Raw genomic sequence first — 15770 nt, forward strand, 5'->3', positions numbered from 1 at the left:
TAATAATTGAATCATCAATTAGCATGGTATTTTCATGCTGATATGTTTCTAGTTGTCATCAACATAAGTGCAAGTTGTACACAGAATGTAAACAAGCTTAAAATGTATAGTTAATATCCAGAACTACCACTAATGTGCTCAAAATGTTTACTGTCTACTGTAGGAGTGCTATTGCTGCCATGACGTTTTCTTGACACGCTCTACAACTTGGGCCTCAGAAAAATCCGTTTTCCATTTATAAATACAACATTGTAGTGGCATTTATGTGTGCTCATCTTGTAGATAGGATATTTCTGACATGATTTGAATGCAGCATAAGGAATTCATTGGAAGCTTATAAAGCTGTTGTGCTGCAATCTGACTGCTCATTGCTTTCTAAAGTAGTAATGACTGATGGGTAGCCTTCACTGTCAACTTCCTGTGTAGTGATAAATAGTTACTGGCTACTCCCTATTCAATTTGAATTTCCCATCACTTCCAATGAACTCATTATATGAATGATTAAACTCTCCCCATTTGTACTGAATAATAATAATAAAAAAGTTGTCATCATATTTTAATGTGTTAATAGCTTCAAATTTATTAAAATGACATGCATTTTGCCCATTTACAAAATTTGCATAGGCACATGAAACCTTTGTATACTTATATAACTGTAACTTTATTTTCAGTATGAATTTTGTCTGCATAATTTTACACAGTTTTAAAGACATAGCCAGTTAACACTGATGCTACCTGTAATTAGAGTTCAGTGGTTTAATAATGGTTCTACTTAACAGCTGTTAATTTTCCTAATAATTCTTACATCATTTGCTCACAGTTAATAATGGGGATAATAACAATTAAATGGTTTATTTCTGTGCACAAACAGACACTGATTTTAGTCATAGTTGACAAGTTATGAGTGCGCATAGTGTGTTGCTTATTTGCATAAAAGTCAACACAGTGACTGAATGTTATTTCTGTCTGGGACTAAATATCTTTGTTTTGTTTGAGTAAACACTGATAGTATGTTAGGCATGTGTGTTCTGGTTGTCTGCTCCTTGCTTATGTTCAACAGCAGCTTTTCTAGTTCTTTGGCTAATCAAAAAGTTCACAGACATGTGCTTGTGTTTAAATGTGCTGCTAATGAGGAAAAATTCCATTGTTATTATTATGTTCAGACCTCTGTTTTGCTGGTATGACAATAATTATTAGTTTGGTCATCATAATTTAATTTCATATTACTTATAATCAGTTGACAACCTCATTAATAAATTATACATGTGTAAAAATGTTTAATTTTATCCGCTCCAACCTTAGTTGTTACTACATATTTAGCAGTACATGGTTAACCTAGTCATGATGACTACTGATAAATACAAGTTAAACATGACCTTACAGTGGCATCCATAATGTCAGGGACAATGGCTAAATCTTAAATGGTTTTCTATTCCCTACGTAGTCCAGCTCATATGAATTGTAACAAAAACAATGGACAATATGAAACAATGGGAACTCACGATTCAGCAACATTTGTACATATCCATACTGGATATACACTGGTGTACGTGGGTCTAAAACTCAATATTCTTTAACCTTTGTGATGTAGCATACATTGAACAAAAAGGCTTTTGAGTTGAAAATATATTTTATATTTTGGCCTGTTTACTCCACCATTGGGATGCCTAATGCTGTAATTTCTGCATGGTAAGACTAAAGAAAAGCAAATATAAATCTCTTTACTACAACTGAAAGGTGTGCATTGTAACAGTATTAAGATTGTTTGGGTACAAATAAAACAGATGAATAAAGGCCAAAAATGATCACTGTGTCCCAAAAATGATAAGGGGCACTTTAAAGAAATTTATGCTGATTGTGAGAAGTTTATGTTGCATTTGTTTGTGTGGCACTTCACAATTAGAGCCTAAAGTGTGGGAATGTCTGGGAGGTGATCTGAAATAGGCTATTTGTAATATACATCAGTAAATTAAACACCCATGTGTGAGTCGTCCCACTGAGTCATTATCTAAAGCAAACATAACGCATCATTTCCAACATTTTTTACCCACTTTACTAGTCAGGCACAACATGCAGAAGCATGCTGTTCGGACAGTGAAGGTTGGGCTGTTTTACAGGTTGTTGGCCTATGGAAATATTTGTAAGATCCTTGGGGCATTTTGTGCACTCATGCACACCTGCACTATCTCACACACTGAATCCTGGCGACAGTGTGATTATGCAGTGTTTTTGGTGCGGTGTAGTAAATGGTCAAATCCTGGGTGTGGGGAAGCCAGTGTGAATCCATTAGATTAGGCCCTGCCTTAAAAAAAACATGCCACACCTTTAACTTAAAACTCAGTGTTTAATGATACTGTGAATACACATGTAAGGTGATATACAAAAACAAATGCAAGCACATATACTGTCTGAGACAAAACAGTGAAGGAATGAGAGGATTAGGTTAATCAGAAAGTTAAAAGTATAGATCAAAAAGAGCCCCACAGCCAACAGCATTGCTGCAGCGTAAAGCATTTTGAAAAAGTGATGGTGGTACTTGCAGTTTTTCTTACAAACCTATAAGCATGAATGTATTATTACCACAGTTGGCTTGTGAACAAAAAGAAAGTTTTTAAATAGAAATATCTAAAACTGAGCTATTTAATTCAGCCTTTTCAGAAATACCAAAGACTAACACAGCAGAATAGCTGTTGCTAGCTTTGCTTAGGCCTTTGTTGTTGCAGTAGCAAAACCTGAAAATGTCTGTGGATTAGATTTAGCCCCTTACATTTTGGTGAACTAAGTATGAAACCACCTTGATTGGTTCTTGTCAATCCTTTTATGTTAATGGCAGATCCACCTTAAATACCTGCCTGTAGAACAATGACTGAAGACTGAAATGATCCAAACACGTTTGAGCCATTACATTTGATTACATTTCCTCTCCTCAGCTCCTCCTCTTTGTTGACACAAGTGCTTATTGTGGTGGTTGGATAGAGGAGAGGAGTGCTGCAAACTCGTGCGGCTGTTCTGCCCATCCCAAAGCCTGCCTGCTGGGAACACAATACAGAATGGATGGGATCTCATCAATTCATTTAGTGCCTATTGTTTGAAAAGAGCTTCAATGGCCCAGTAAGCTTAGTAGACAACATTTTGTTAGAAAGATTTAAAGGGATTTTGAACAACTAACTGAAATGCAGTCATTCAGAGATTAGATTGCTTTTATATAAAACTGTGAGAGTTTCAGACTAGAAAGCATTGGTTAAAATGTATTTAGGCTAAATTTGTGATTTATTCGTAAACCAAAGTGGACCTATAAGTATTTAAAAGTTAAGACACCTGTTTTGTCTTATAATAAATTGGGAAAAATATTGTTCAAAACATTTAAATAATTGAATATTTATTTTTGTAATAATTTATTTTTGTAATAAATTTAAGATAGAAGCTTGTAAAAGATCAATTAAACAACATATCATTTGTTTTGCCATTACATATGTAACACACCACACTCCTCACAGACAGTCACCCTGAGGAAACCCACGCAGACACAGGGAGAACACACCACACTCCTCACAGACAGTCACCCGGAGGAAACCCACGCAGACACAGGGAGAACACACCACACTCCTCACAGACAGTCACCCGGAGGAAACCCACGCAGACACAGGGAGAACACACCACACTCCTTACAGACAGTCACCCGGAGGAAACCCACGCAGACACAGAGAGAACACACCACACTCCTCACAGACAGTCACCCGGAGGAAACCCACGCAGACACAGGGAGAACACACCACACTCCTCACAGACAGTCACCCGGAGCGGGAATCGAACCCACAACCTCCAGGTCCCTGGAGCTGTGTGACTGCAACACTACCTGCAATAACACAATACAATAAAATGTCACCTTTTTTAGGAGATATTATACTGACTTAATACAATACCCACATTTATCTATGTAATGTTAATATTCTGTTCTTTCTAATTAAATGACTGAATAGTTTTGCAGAATGGTGAGTACATGTGTTAGAGCCATGCTACTATGATGCATTTGAAACTATTCCTGTTTAAAAACCACTGGACCACTGTGAGGCCTAAACTGGTTAATTTTAGTAAGGTCTGGGACAGAAACATGTGTTGTTTGTTTGGCCCTGAGGGCTAAAGAAGGTGAGAAGGAACACCTGGTATGAAAAATGATAGAGCAGATGGAGGAGAAGTAGGGAAAATATTAAAATTTTCAATCAAGATAGCAAAAGTGACACACGACGGTGAAACAAATGACACCATTGTCTTGCTGCCCTTTGGTGCTGTGATAGTGGCCATGCATAAAATCTCTTGGATGGAAGGCAGATGAACCTGCCACTTTAATTCACCACATGGTCAATACACTCTGAATGCTGTTTATAGAGAGCACAACAACTTGAAACACATCACACAGAGCTGTATGTTAGACTGATTCTCAATTGAGTCTAGATGAGCTGGACACAGTTAGGTTAAACAGACACACGTGTGGTGCAGCGATTCTCTGTGTCCTTCCTCTGCCCTTTCCTCAGATTTAAGGGCCTTGAAACAACAAGCCTGGTTAATGTTTGACCTCTAGAGCCAGACAGAGTAGGTACTAACTGCACTGAGCCCTTATCACACAAAAACACAAATGTTTGAGCCATATCTCTTTAGCAGCCACAGATGGTGCAGCTGGTCACTTGTTTAACCAGTGGGAGAGAGTCAGGTCATTTCTTTCATGTTTAAAGAGTGAGATACCCCTACGATCATGGCTGGATTTAATTCAGATAACACCTGAATGGAAAATTATTGAATTACAAGTCAAACCATTTTAGAACACTTGCTTTATTGTAAATTATTACAAATGGCAGGCACCCTTATCCAAAGTGACTTAAATTTTTAATCACTTTACAGTGGAAGGCGAATGCAGATTTAGGATTCTTGCTCAAGAACTCATTGTGGCATTGTGTGCTGCTTCTGCCCAAGCTGGGAGCTGAGCCTTGGCCTGCTGTGTGAAGGGCAGCAATGCTACTAATTACACCTATCCATGTTATGGTGTCTGCAGTGACATTGAGCAGATATTTTGGAATGAATCAATTTTTTAAAACTTTGTATTTGGACAAATATGCAGAAAAATATTCATTTTCCATACTTTAATGTATAGATCTATAATTCACATTTATAGCATAAATATCAAGCAGTCTTTAGAGAATGCTGGCAACAATCCCTTTACTCATGTGGGAAAAGTTCTTATGCACATTCTTTTATATCACAAATGGTGTAAAACTGAGCAGGGATTTTAGTGGTGAGGACCCCCACAGGACCACCACAGAGCATATATGATTTGGGTAATGGATCATAACGCTGCAATGAAACTGATGTGGTGGTGATGTGGTGGTGACGTGTTAGTGTGTGTTGCGCTGGTACAAGTGGATCAGACAAAGCAGTGCTGCTAGATATTTTAAATCCCTCCATTTCATCGCTGGACTGAGAATAATCCACCAACCAAAATAACCAGCTGACAGGGTCCTGTGTCCACTGATGAAGGACTAGAAGACGACTTTCACAAAGTGTGCAGGGTCCTGGTCATTGAAAAACAAGCTGAAAGAGGGTAAACAAAGTATGCAAAGCAACAGATGCACTAAGGTTTTTATTTGGAACTACAGATGGCTCTTGTAAGATCAAAGCTGAAAGAATGGACGGATCTGTGTATATACACTAATCAGCCAAAACATTATGACCACCACTTTGCTTCTACACATACTATTCATTCTTTCAGCTCCACTGACTTTACAGGAGCCCTCTGTAGTTTGAGTGGTATAAATAAAACAAAAATCGAAATTGAACAATAGTTTGCATCTCTGTGTGCAGCATTGGTTTTTCTTTGGTTTAGCAAATAAACAATTATCATTACTGTGCTATAATCAGTGCTTCTACATAATAACAGTTTGCATACGATTTGTACATCAAAAATGAAACGTGATCACATTTTGAATCTAATGTTTGCCAGTATTCTGTAAAATGTGTTTGCTCTTTTCTTCTCTTCTCTTCTCTTCTTTTAGCAAGCATATATGTCTCCTTTCACATTGCCTGTTGATAAGCATTGCCTGCCTATAGAGTGGATCCTTGGTGTGGGTACTTCAGGGGTTTCGGGTGAGTCCCACCAGCTGTATTCTGGTGAAAGGACGGTGGAGGGCCTGCAGTTGACCAGGTAACGATTCAGGTAGCTCTCCTCTAGCAGCTCAGGTATAACACTTCTCTCTTGGTCCTGTAGGATGAGCAGAGAGCAGGCTCGGGTCAGGGCTAACACCTCGGAGCACAAGCCCCCATAAAACTCTGAAGTGTAATAATAATCTCCTTCCCCATCTGCTACAAAAGCCATTGAATCTGGGTCCTCCTCATAGGGATAATTATAGCGAGGCTTTCCATAAAATTCTGGATGTAGTGTTGCCGTCAGTTTCCCCAGTATTTCTGCACCCACTGCATTACTGAACTCCTGGTCAGCATCAATGCAGAAGACATAGTCCATTTCTGAATGGATCCTATCCCCAATGATGGCCGCTAGCAGTGCCATGCGCCGCAGACCCAGCTTGTCCCAGCCCGGCATTTCAGCCACAGGGACAACCTTCAGTTCTCTAGTGGGCCCCAACATCGGAGAAGGGTCCAGTTCTCTTGGACGGTCAGTCAGGATGTAGTAGGTGACATAGAAGTTGAGAAGGAAGTGGAGTTCCGCAGTATATATGAGCCGATGAAGAAAGTGGTTATATTTACCCACTGCAAGGATGGCCAAACCAATGTGGACATTGTGATTGCCAAATTCCTCTCTGCGCCGTGCTGAGGACTCGCTGTCCCCCCACACCAGAGGAGCACCCCATGGGGTCTTAATAGGGAGTCCTTTGACACTCACAGCTGGTCCTCTTTTCTCTACTTCAGACAGGGACATGGAAGGGATGGAAATTGCAGACAATCTCTTTCCTTTCATAAAGTCTAGGAGCAAAATAATGATCATATTACAATGAAGAAAACAAAAGCTTTTAACAAGCATTGTAGGCTTCAAAACATCTGAAAAATTAATGTGTAACTGTGATCTTATCATAGTTCATGTAAAGGTGAAAATGTTGCCCTAGGAATGATTCAGCTCATCTGTACTCAGCAGTACAACTTGTGTAGTGACTTAGGGCTTTGAGTTAAAGGCAAGCTGAAACATGAACAAGATTATGCACTTACAGATCAATCCAGTGAGAACACAAGCACAAAGCATAAGCAGCCACCTCCGATTTGCACAGTGAACACCTGTGGAATGTCAAATAGCATTAAAATGTAGATGCCGGAAAAGCTTTTACAATGCATGTGTGCTTCATTGTAATACTCTGCATGTTAAAATTGTATGCAGTACCAAAATTAAATATTTATCCATTGCTTCGTCTGTTTTAACAATGGCTACTTGTTTTCCATAGTGTTACTGTAGTCTCTAGAGATGGATTTTCTGGTTAAAAGTCTATGAAAACAGCTGTTTACTGATGTAAGACAAGGAACATACAAGAAAAATACAAACTCCTTTGGGTGGATATTTATAGATTGAAATGTTTTATTCCACATTCTAGCTGACTAATGCAAGAGGTAGCAAGCTAAGATGGTGCAGTGCATGCTGGGTACTGTAGTGAGAAAACACTGCTTGTCACCAGCACAACAATATAATGGATACAATATGGTGACTTCAATACAAGGCAGAGGAATACAAATGATGCACTACAGATTATTACATAACATGCTAAATTAAATATAAAACTCTGTAAATATTCTGACACCTGACAAGTGTGGATGTGTCAGAGGGTCTGTCTGTCAGATGTGTCTCTATGCAGTAGATACTATCTGTTTGTGACTCACAAAGTTGTTTAATTCTTATCTCATGTGAGCTTGTATATTTGAAATAATAATAAATAATCATTTTTATAATTATTATTTGCATTTGTTGGTGGTTAAAATTACATAGTGTTCCTTTAATAGTTTGGATATTTTTATTCTTATATACATTCTTATATATTTTTATATACAAAGATGTTTAATGCCCAGATTGGCATGGGCATGTTTGCTACAAGGCTAATAGAAACATAGCCACAAATGAACACTGTGCTGACTTATCATCCAAATCCTCACACATTTGCCTTAAACCATGTTGAGTTTTTAAGTTAAATGTCATTGTGTATCAGGAACCACATAAAAAAATCAAGATATTGCTTAACAATTGAAGCAAGTTTGTAATAACTGAGGTCGTTTGCATAATGATAACTGGTGAGTATAATGTGTCAGGGCCTTGTATGTCCAGTAAATTGGATTTTTCTGAACTACTACATTCATTTCTTAGCTTATGGTACTGTACCTTTTCAGCTTATGACCACTTACGATAACTTATATAGTAATGTTCATAAGCAGTTCTATTAAAGAGGAATTCACATTTTAAAACATATATGTATAAGTTGAATCAATAGGCACCTCAGACAGTTTTAGTACATATATATATATATATATATATATATATATATATATATATATATATATATATATATATATATATATAAATTTCTTTTTTTAAATTTTTACTCCACAAGAGATTGTTCGCAATACTGCCTACAAACACCATTTACAAAAATGTTTGACACTGTGCAAAATGTAAATAAAGACAATGCATTGATGTGCAAACGGTTTAAACCCCCTATTTAGTTCAGAACATTACAAAGACAACTTTTTAAGTTTTGACACTAGGAAAGTTCACTGTATTTTGAAAAAATATTTGCACATTTTAATTTTATGCAAACATGTTCAAAAACTGTTTGGACAGCATCACTTTTAACACTGTGTTGCTTCACCTCTACTTTTTAAAACACTCTGTAAATGTTTGGGAATTGAGGAGACCAGTTGCTGTAGTTTTGACAGTGAACTGTTTTCCCCTTCTGACATGAGCCTGGGCCCAGAGAAGGCAGCAGCCTTTCTGGATCCTGTTTATCTTGTTTCTTCTTTACAGGAATACACTGTGAACTATATTCATAGTTATTTTTGGGAGGGTTTCTGAGCCCCTGCAGTGATTTCCTCTGCAGAAATGTGTCTTTCTAATGTAGCGCTTCTTACAGCCCAAAGACCACAGCCAGCCACTACTGGTTTTGGAGCTTGTCTCTTGCATGCAGAGATTTTTCTAGAGACATATACATATGGAAATATTCTAGAGATTTATCTGTAAAATACGGAATCGTCTCGTATTCGGACACTAAAAGATGTTTTTTGTTTGAACCGATAAGGGATGCATTTTGTTATGTATTTTTGAGGTCATACTTTTATGCTTGACACTGAAACACGAAGTTCTCTCTCAGCCAGAGCGAATAATGACAATGAACAATGAACACATATTTCCTTTATTTAGCCAATCAGCAGCCAGAGTTATCTGTCCATCATTCAGTGTGTAGCCAATGGAATCACAATCCCTTCTACAGCGGTTTGTTTTGCAGCAGCTCTGAGAGCAGCAGGTCAGAGCTGAAACACTGTGAAGTACAGCTCTGCTTTAGATATAACCAGTGTTATCTACCTACTTTAAGAATTACTTTGTTGGTTATTATAATTCATTAAAACTTTTTAAAAAACAAACCCAAATAATTAATTGATTAATTCATTCATTCTCTGTAACCGCTTATCCTTATCCAATTGGTGGGTCCAGAGCCTACCTGGAATCATTGGGCGCAAGGCGGGGAATACACCCTGGAGGGGGCCCAAATAATTTATAAGTTAATTAAAAATGTCACAATTCTTAGATATTTAATTGAAGTACATATTGCTCCTTCCGATTAATTTGTATATGTTTGTTAGTCCCCCAGAATAAGTGTATTTTTTCTTTTTTCTCTCTGTTGTACTTTGTGTTCTTATGATTTATATCTGAATGTGTATTGGTTTTACGTAGGTTATATGTCCCAAATTATATTGTATATTGTTGTATTATAGCATTTAATAAAACAATTGTTCATCAGTGCATGCCGTTGTCTGTTTCTCTGCCATTTTCCAGTGCTAGTATGTATGTATGTATGTATGTATGTAGCTGCGCATGCCCAAACTAATTAATGTTCAGGTCCGATGTGAGAGCATGGATTTTTGTCCAGAAAATAGATTGGCTTAACTGACAATCTACTTACTGATTGGATTAATTATTTAGTTTTTGCTTTTTTTGGCTTAAATACACAACAAATCTTTTTTTATGTCATCAGATCTTAAAACTTATTGGCTGCTATCAGTATGTATTTTGAGAAATATAACAAAAATGTTTTTAATATATGGTTTAATCATTTGGATGTCACTGTATTCTTTTTTCACATTTTGCACAGTTTCCAAAATTTGTATAAACAGATGAATTTTATAACTCTGATTATGCTGATGGACAAGTCATCATTCATTTCCTTCTCCTTCTCCAGTTTTTGGTCAGTCTCTAAAAATGAAATTTGTCACCAGAACACATCATTTAGAGCAGCCAGTTATCTTTCTCACTAATAGCTGAATTTGATGGACAATTACTTTTGTATGATTCAGATTAGCAAATAGGGTTAAAATAGTAAGCTGCATTAACCTCCTAGAATACCTTTTCAGGAACAATAAGTTTGACAAAGTCAATGCAAGATATATTTGTGTCTGCAAGTGGTGTGTGTTCATTCATGCATTCATTGCCTGTAACCACTTATCCAGTTCATGGTCGCGGTGGGACCGGAGCCTACCCAGAATCACTGGGCGCAAGGCAGGAACACACCCTGGAGGGGGCACCAGTCCTTCACAGGGCGACACACACTCACACATTCACTCACACCTACGGACACTTTTGAGTCACTAATCCACCTACCAACGTGTGTTTTTGGACTGTGGGAGGAAACCGGAGCAGGGTGTATGTTCAATGTGTGTAATTTGGATTTTGCAACTGAATGGAATCCATTTAAGGGCTGGGGTGGGCTTTATTTTATTTAGTCTTAAAAAATCGTTCATGATTTAAATTATTGATATAAAAATTGTATGAAGTGCCAAGAAATCACTTTATACCTGTTAAAAAATATTCAATTGTGAAAACAAGATAAATATCCCCTTTAAAATGAAGTATTGGCTTTTACTGAACAGAAAACTTGTATTTAATTAAATGCATCTGTGTTTTGTTCCAGAGCAGAGAACTTTACTAAAATCTCTCCAGCATGTTCATGTAAAAATGGAACTCTAAAGCTTTCCCACAAGACATCCAGTGGTAGAAAACTTAATATGGTTATGGCAGCCTCCGCATGTTTTCATAACATTTGAAGAAAGCCTCTGCTGCCCTAAAACATGGAGAGAGCCAACTGCAAATGCCTAGTACATAATACATAATACCAAAACATACTGATGACACTAAAATGCCAAATAATGATCATTAAATCAAGAGACCAATATGGTCTGAGAGAGAGAGAGAGAGAGAGAGAGAAAGAAGTAGTAGCAGAACAAAGTCTCACTGACCTGAGGGTAGCCTGGAGCATGGGAACAACGCCATCTCTCTCTTTCTCTCTCTGTCTCTCTCTCTCTCTCTATCTCCTCTCTTTTTCAGTGTTTCATCCCTATCCTTTCACTTAATTTCGATCCTAATATTTTCTCGGTTCCCTCCTATTTCTTAACTTTAGTTCCATGCTCATCTGTTGTCTCACTGTTTTTCCCTTTTCCTCTGTCTCCCTCTGTTTCTCTGTCTCTGTCTGTTCTGGGCTCAGGAATCTGTTCTGCTGGCTCTGGCCCAAACAGCCAGATGTGGAGAGAATCATGGCCAGGGAGAGGGAGGAAGAGCCGATACTGGAGTGAAAGGGAAAGAGAAGAGTGGAAAAGTATGATGAATGGATCACAGGTTTCAGCATGAGGATCTGATTTTCAGCAATGGTATGCTGCAGTGTAAGCAGGAGAATAATAAATGCAATGTCTGCATATAATTACCTGTTAGTTGATAAAACCACAGAATTAGAAACAGAATCACTTTATTGGTCACTGTGCTTGCACACAGAGGAATTTGTTCTGCACGTTTAACCCAATCCGTGCAATGAAACAAACATTTACACAAACACTAGTTAACACTAGGGGGCACCCATGCCAAATGATGATCAAATGATGGAAAACAAAATAAAACCTCAAGTACATTTGTATATCTTCTTTTTACAATTGTTACTGATATTAACTTTTTTTTTTTTATTGAACTTTGCTTTGATATTATTAAATGTGACAAAAATCTCACTCTGTCCACATCTATTGCCTATAGCCAATGTAATTCGTTTACAGTATTTTTGGCTGTTTATTGATCTATATATTTATTTATTTAAATTTTCGTTAGGTGTTTTCTTTTTTATTTACTTTCCCGCTTAATTTTCGGCATTGAATCTTTCTCTGCTAGTATAGTTAGTATAGGCGTTCGTTAATAGAGGTTATATATATATATATATATATAAAAGTGTGCGTAGGTGTGAGTGTGTGAGTGAATGTGTGAGTGTGTGTTGCCCTGTGAAGGCCTGGCGCACCCTCCAGGGTGTGTTCCTGCCTTGCGCCCAATGGTTCCAAGTAGGCTCTGGACCGCGACCCTGAACTCGATGAGTGTTACAGATAATGAATGAATATATATATACAGTGGATCCTCTACTAACGAACGCCTATTCTAACAAACTTTCCAAGAAATGAACCGGGCATTTGAATATTTTTTGCCTCCACCAACGAACCATGACTCTAGAAACGAACCCGAGCCTCCGCCTGGAAATGGCCACTGACCCCAATAGGAGAGTCTCCCAGCGCCCAGACTTGAGTCATTGACCAATTTTCTCTTGTTCTCTCGACCCTTGAGCTTTTAAGATTAGCAATTTGTAGTTTTAGTAACTTAGCATTAGTGTAAATAGCAGACATCGAAATTCGTGCTAAGTTAAGCCGTATCTACGCTTCGTCTACTCTCCGTTATTCCACCCACCCCCACCTCCCGTCATACAGTCAGTGCCTGTGTTACTCCTCCAGCCAGTCGTCACGTCTTCAAGGTAGCGATGTGTAACCACTTACAACTTTATTATTTCTTTTTTATTACTGTTACCACTGTATTTCTCTTTTATTTTTAGTAACGTTACATGTTTTTTTTTTACTAATTTGAGAGTGTTGTAAACATATATCAGTGCAAAAAGGGTGACGTTCGCCGTGGGCTGGAACGCATTAATTGCTTTTCCATTATTTTAAATGGGGAAAATTGACTCAAGAAACAAACTTTTCCTGGCAGAACAGGACAAGGCCAAGACAGCATTGTGTACACCATTTGAACTATTATCTCTTCCAGCTTTAAAAGTCACTTGCAGTGATTGGAATTAGTGGTGAGCAAGTTGAAACAACACAATTTAATATAGAAATTGAAGAAATTTCAGTTTTTTTTGTTAAGTACCTTGGCCATGACATTTTTATCCTCTGGGGTGTATACGGATTCTGAGAAGTTTAAAGCAGTAGTAGAGTGGAAGCAACCAACAACACTGACAGAACCTTTTTCCTTGGTTTTGCATCATATTATCCATAGTAGAAAGGCCAGGGGTGCAAATTCTTTAGAGGGGTATTGGCATAGTGCATCCAGGATGCCACATCAATGTGAGCTGTGGCAGGAGGGTTTGCCGGTCTGTCAGCACTGTCCAGAGCATGGAGGAGATACCAGGAGACAGGCCAGTACACCAGAAAATGCGAAGGGGGCCATAGGATGGCAACAACCCAGCAGCAGGACCGCTACCTCTTCCTTTGTGCAAGGAGGAACAGGAGGAGAAGTGCCAGAGCCCTGCAAAATGACCTCCAGCATGCCACTAATATCGATGTTTCTGTGCAAACTGCAAACAGACTCTGAGGGCCCAATGTCCACAAGTGGGACTTGTGCTTAAAACCTAACACAGTGCAGGGTGATTGGCATCTGCCAGAAAACATCAAGATTGGCAGATTCGCCACTGACACATATGACAGATGTGACAGAGTCTGGAGACACCGTGGAAAACGTTCTGCTGCCTGCAACACCCTCCAACATGACCGGTTTTGCAGTGGGTCAGTAATGCTCTTTGGAGGGCCGCACAGCCCTTCATGTGCTAGCCACAGGTACCCTGTCTGCCATTAGGTACTGGGATGAGACCCTCAAACCCATTGTGAGACCATATGCTGGTGCCACTTTAGTGTGTCAGTTCCTGCATGATGAAGGCATTGATGCTATGGACTGGCCTGCACCTTCCCAAGACCTGAATCCACACACATCTGGGACATCATGTCTTGTTCCATCCACCAAGGCCACATTGCACCACAGACTGTCCAGGAGTTGGCCTATGCTTTAATCCTGGTCTGAGAGGTGATCCCTACGGAGAACATCTGCCGCCTCATCAGGAGCATGCCCAGGCGTTGTAAGGAGGTCATACAGACACGTAGAGGCCACACACATTACTGAACCTAATTTTAACTTGTCTTGAGGAATTTCCACTGGATCAGTTGGATCAGCCTGTAATTTGATTTTCCACTTTTATTTTGAGTATGATTACAAATCCAGACCTCCATGGGACAATCATTTTGATTTACATTGATCATTTTTATGTTATTTTGTTCTCAATGCATTCCACTATGTAATGAATAAAGATTTTCAAATGGAATATTCCATTCATTGAAATCTAGGATGTTTTATTTTAGTGTTCCCTTTTTGAGCAGTGCTTATAGATGTTCTGACCCCTAAGGCTCCCTGTTCTGCACATTTTAGTGGTTTCTGTACTCTTAGCACACTGGACATTAGCCCAAGAAGGGTTCTCTTATTAGATAATTAGATGAATCTGTTGTATCGAGAGCAGAGAAAACACTAAAATGTGCAAGTCAGTGGTCTTTCAGTACTAGAATTGACAACTTTTGACAAAAAATATGCATCTTTTATAGGGTGTGAAGCCAGGACTCATGGATAAAATGGCAGTGGTCTCAAGCAAAGAGCAATTATTGAGGGTGTTCGGTAAGATGAGTGGCAACATGACATGATATCTGTAATACTACATGGATAAGTAATGGAGTTAACACAATTAAATAAATGATTGTTGTTTGCAGGTGTACTCTGTACAAAGCACTGACTGGATATCTGCCAGACCTCTCTCCTGCATGTGTCAGAGGTTTTTAAGGACTTCCCTGCTCATATTGCACTATTGATAACCACACTGGGAATCTCCAAAGACAATCAGTAGTTAAAGATTACATAGTTCCTCGCCACAATACACATTTGCCTCCAGCTGTTTTACATGCACAATAACTTCCATTTTCTGACTTCATGTTTGTTTGCAGTGAGAAAGAACAGCTGCATTTTAAGTCTCTTATCACCTGGGAAATGGCTCACAAAACGGAGCATTCAACAAGAAAACAGAGTGTGTTTGGAGTGGCATCATGTAAAAAAAACATGTTTGACTTCTTCATGCTCCTGGAGAAAATTGCTCTGTTTGAGGACAAAGTTCAGGTGAACACTTGGCTGACAGGATCTTGAATGGAGGTCAATAACCTGCAGCAATGAGAAGAGGAATAGTTACGGAGCCAGCTGCTCTTCAAGAATAGATGAGGAATATCAATGTTTACCTGTGTAGATGTGGTTTACCCACAGATGCACCTTGGTTGGGGACCTCTCCTGATGGTCTTGTGTATGACCCAGCTGAAAACCCACAGTATGGCCTTGTCGAGGTAACGTGCCCTAATGTTAAGAGTTATGTTGACTGCTCCAACCTGGAAACACTGTGGGACACTGCAGCTGAAGC

General features: G+C 38.7%; 1 protein-coding gene across 2 annotated transcripts; it reads right to left on the reverse strand.

Moving 5' to 3' along the window:
- Positions 1-4902: 4902 nt before the first annotated feature.
- On the reverse strand, positions 4903-11615 carry LOC136668663 (globoside alpha-1,3-N-acetylgalactosaminyltransferase 1-like). Of its 2 annotated transcripts, XM_066646324.1 has the most exons (3): positions 11488-11615; positions 7210-7275; positions 4903-6969 (listed from the first exon to the last, which is right to left on the reverse strand). In XM_066646324.1, exons 1-3 carry the CDS (start codon positions 11519-11521, stop codon positions 6041-6043), a joined length of 1029 nt encoding a protein of 342 aa, XP_066502421.1. In that variant the 5' UTR covers positions 11522-11615; the 3' UTR covers positions 4903-6040. The 2 variants fall into 2 exon arrangements, with proteins under 2 accessions (XP_066502421.1, XP_066502422.1); XM_066646325.1 differs by lacking the exon at positions 7210-7275 and having other exon boundaries at positions 11488-11550.
- Between the last annotated feature and the right edge of the window lie 4155 nt (positions 11616-15770).

The sequence above is a fragment of the Hoplias malabaricus genome, chromosome 15, assembly GCF_029633855.1.
Source record: "Hoplias malabaricus isolate fHopMal1 chromosome 15, fHopMal1.hap1, whole genome shotgun sequence".
Lineage (NCBI taxonomy): Eukaryota > Metazoa > Chordata > Actinopteri > Characiformes > Erythrinidae > Hoplias > Hoplias malabaricus.

Excerpts from the sequence above, each read along its gene's own strand:
- LOC136668663 (XM_066646324.1), bottom strand. The coding sequence starts at position 11,521 with ATGGCGTTGTTCCCATGCTCCAGGCTACCCTCAG. Across the intron at positions 7,276-11,487 it reads ATGCTCCAGGCTACCCTCAG|GTGTTCACTGTGCAAATCGG; the intron begins GTCAGTGAGACT and ends GACATTCCACAG. Across the intron at positions 6,970-7,209 it reads TGTTCTCACTGGATTGATCT|ACTTTATGAAAGGAAAGAGA; the intron begins GTAAGTGCATAA and ends TTTTGCTCCTAG.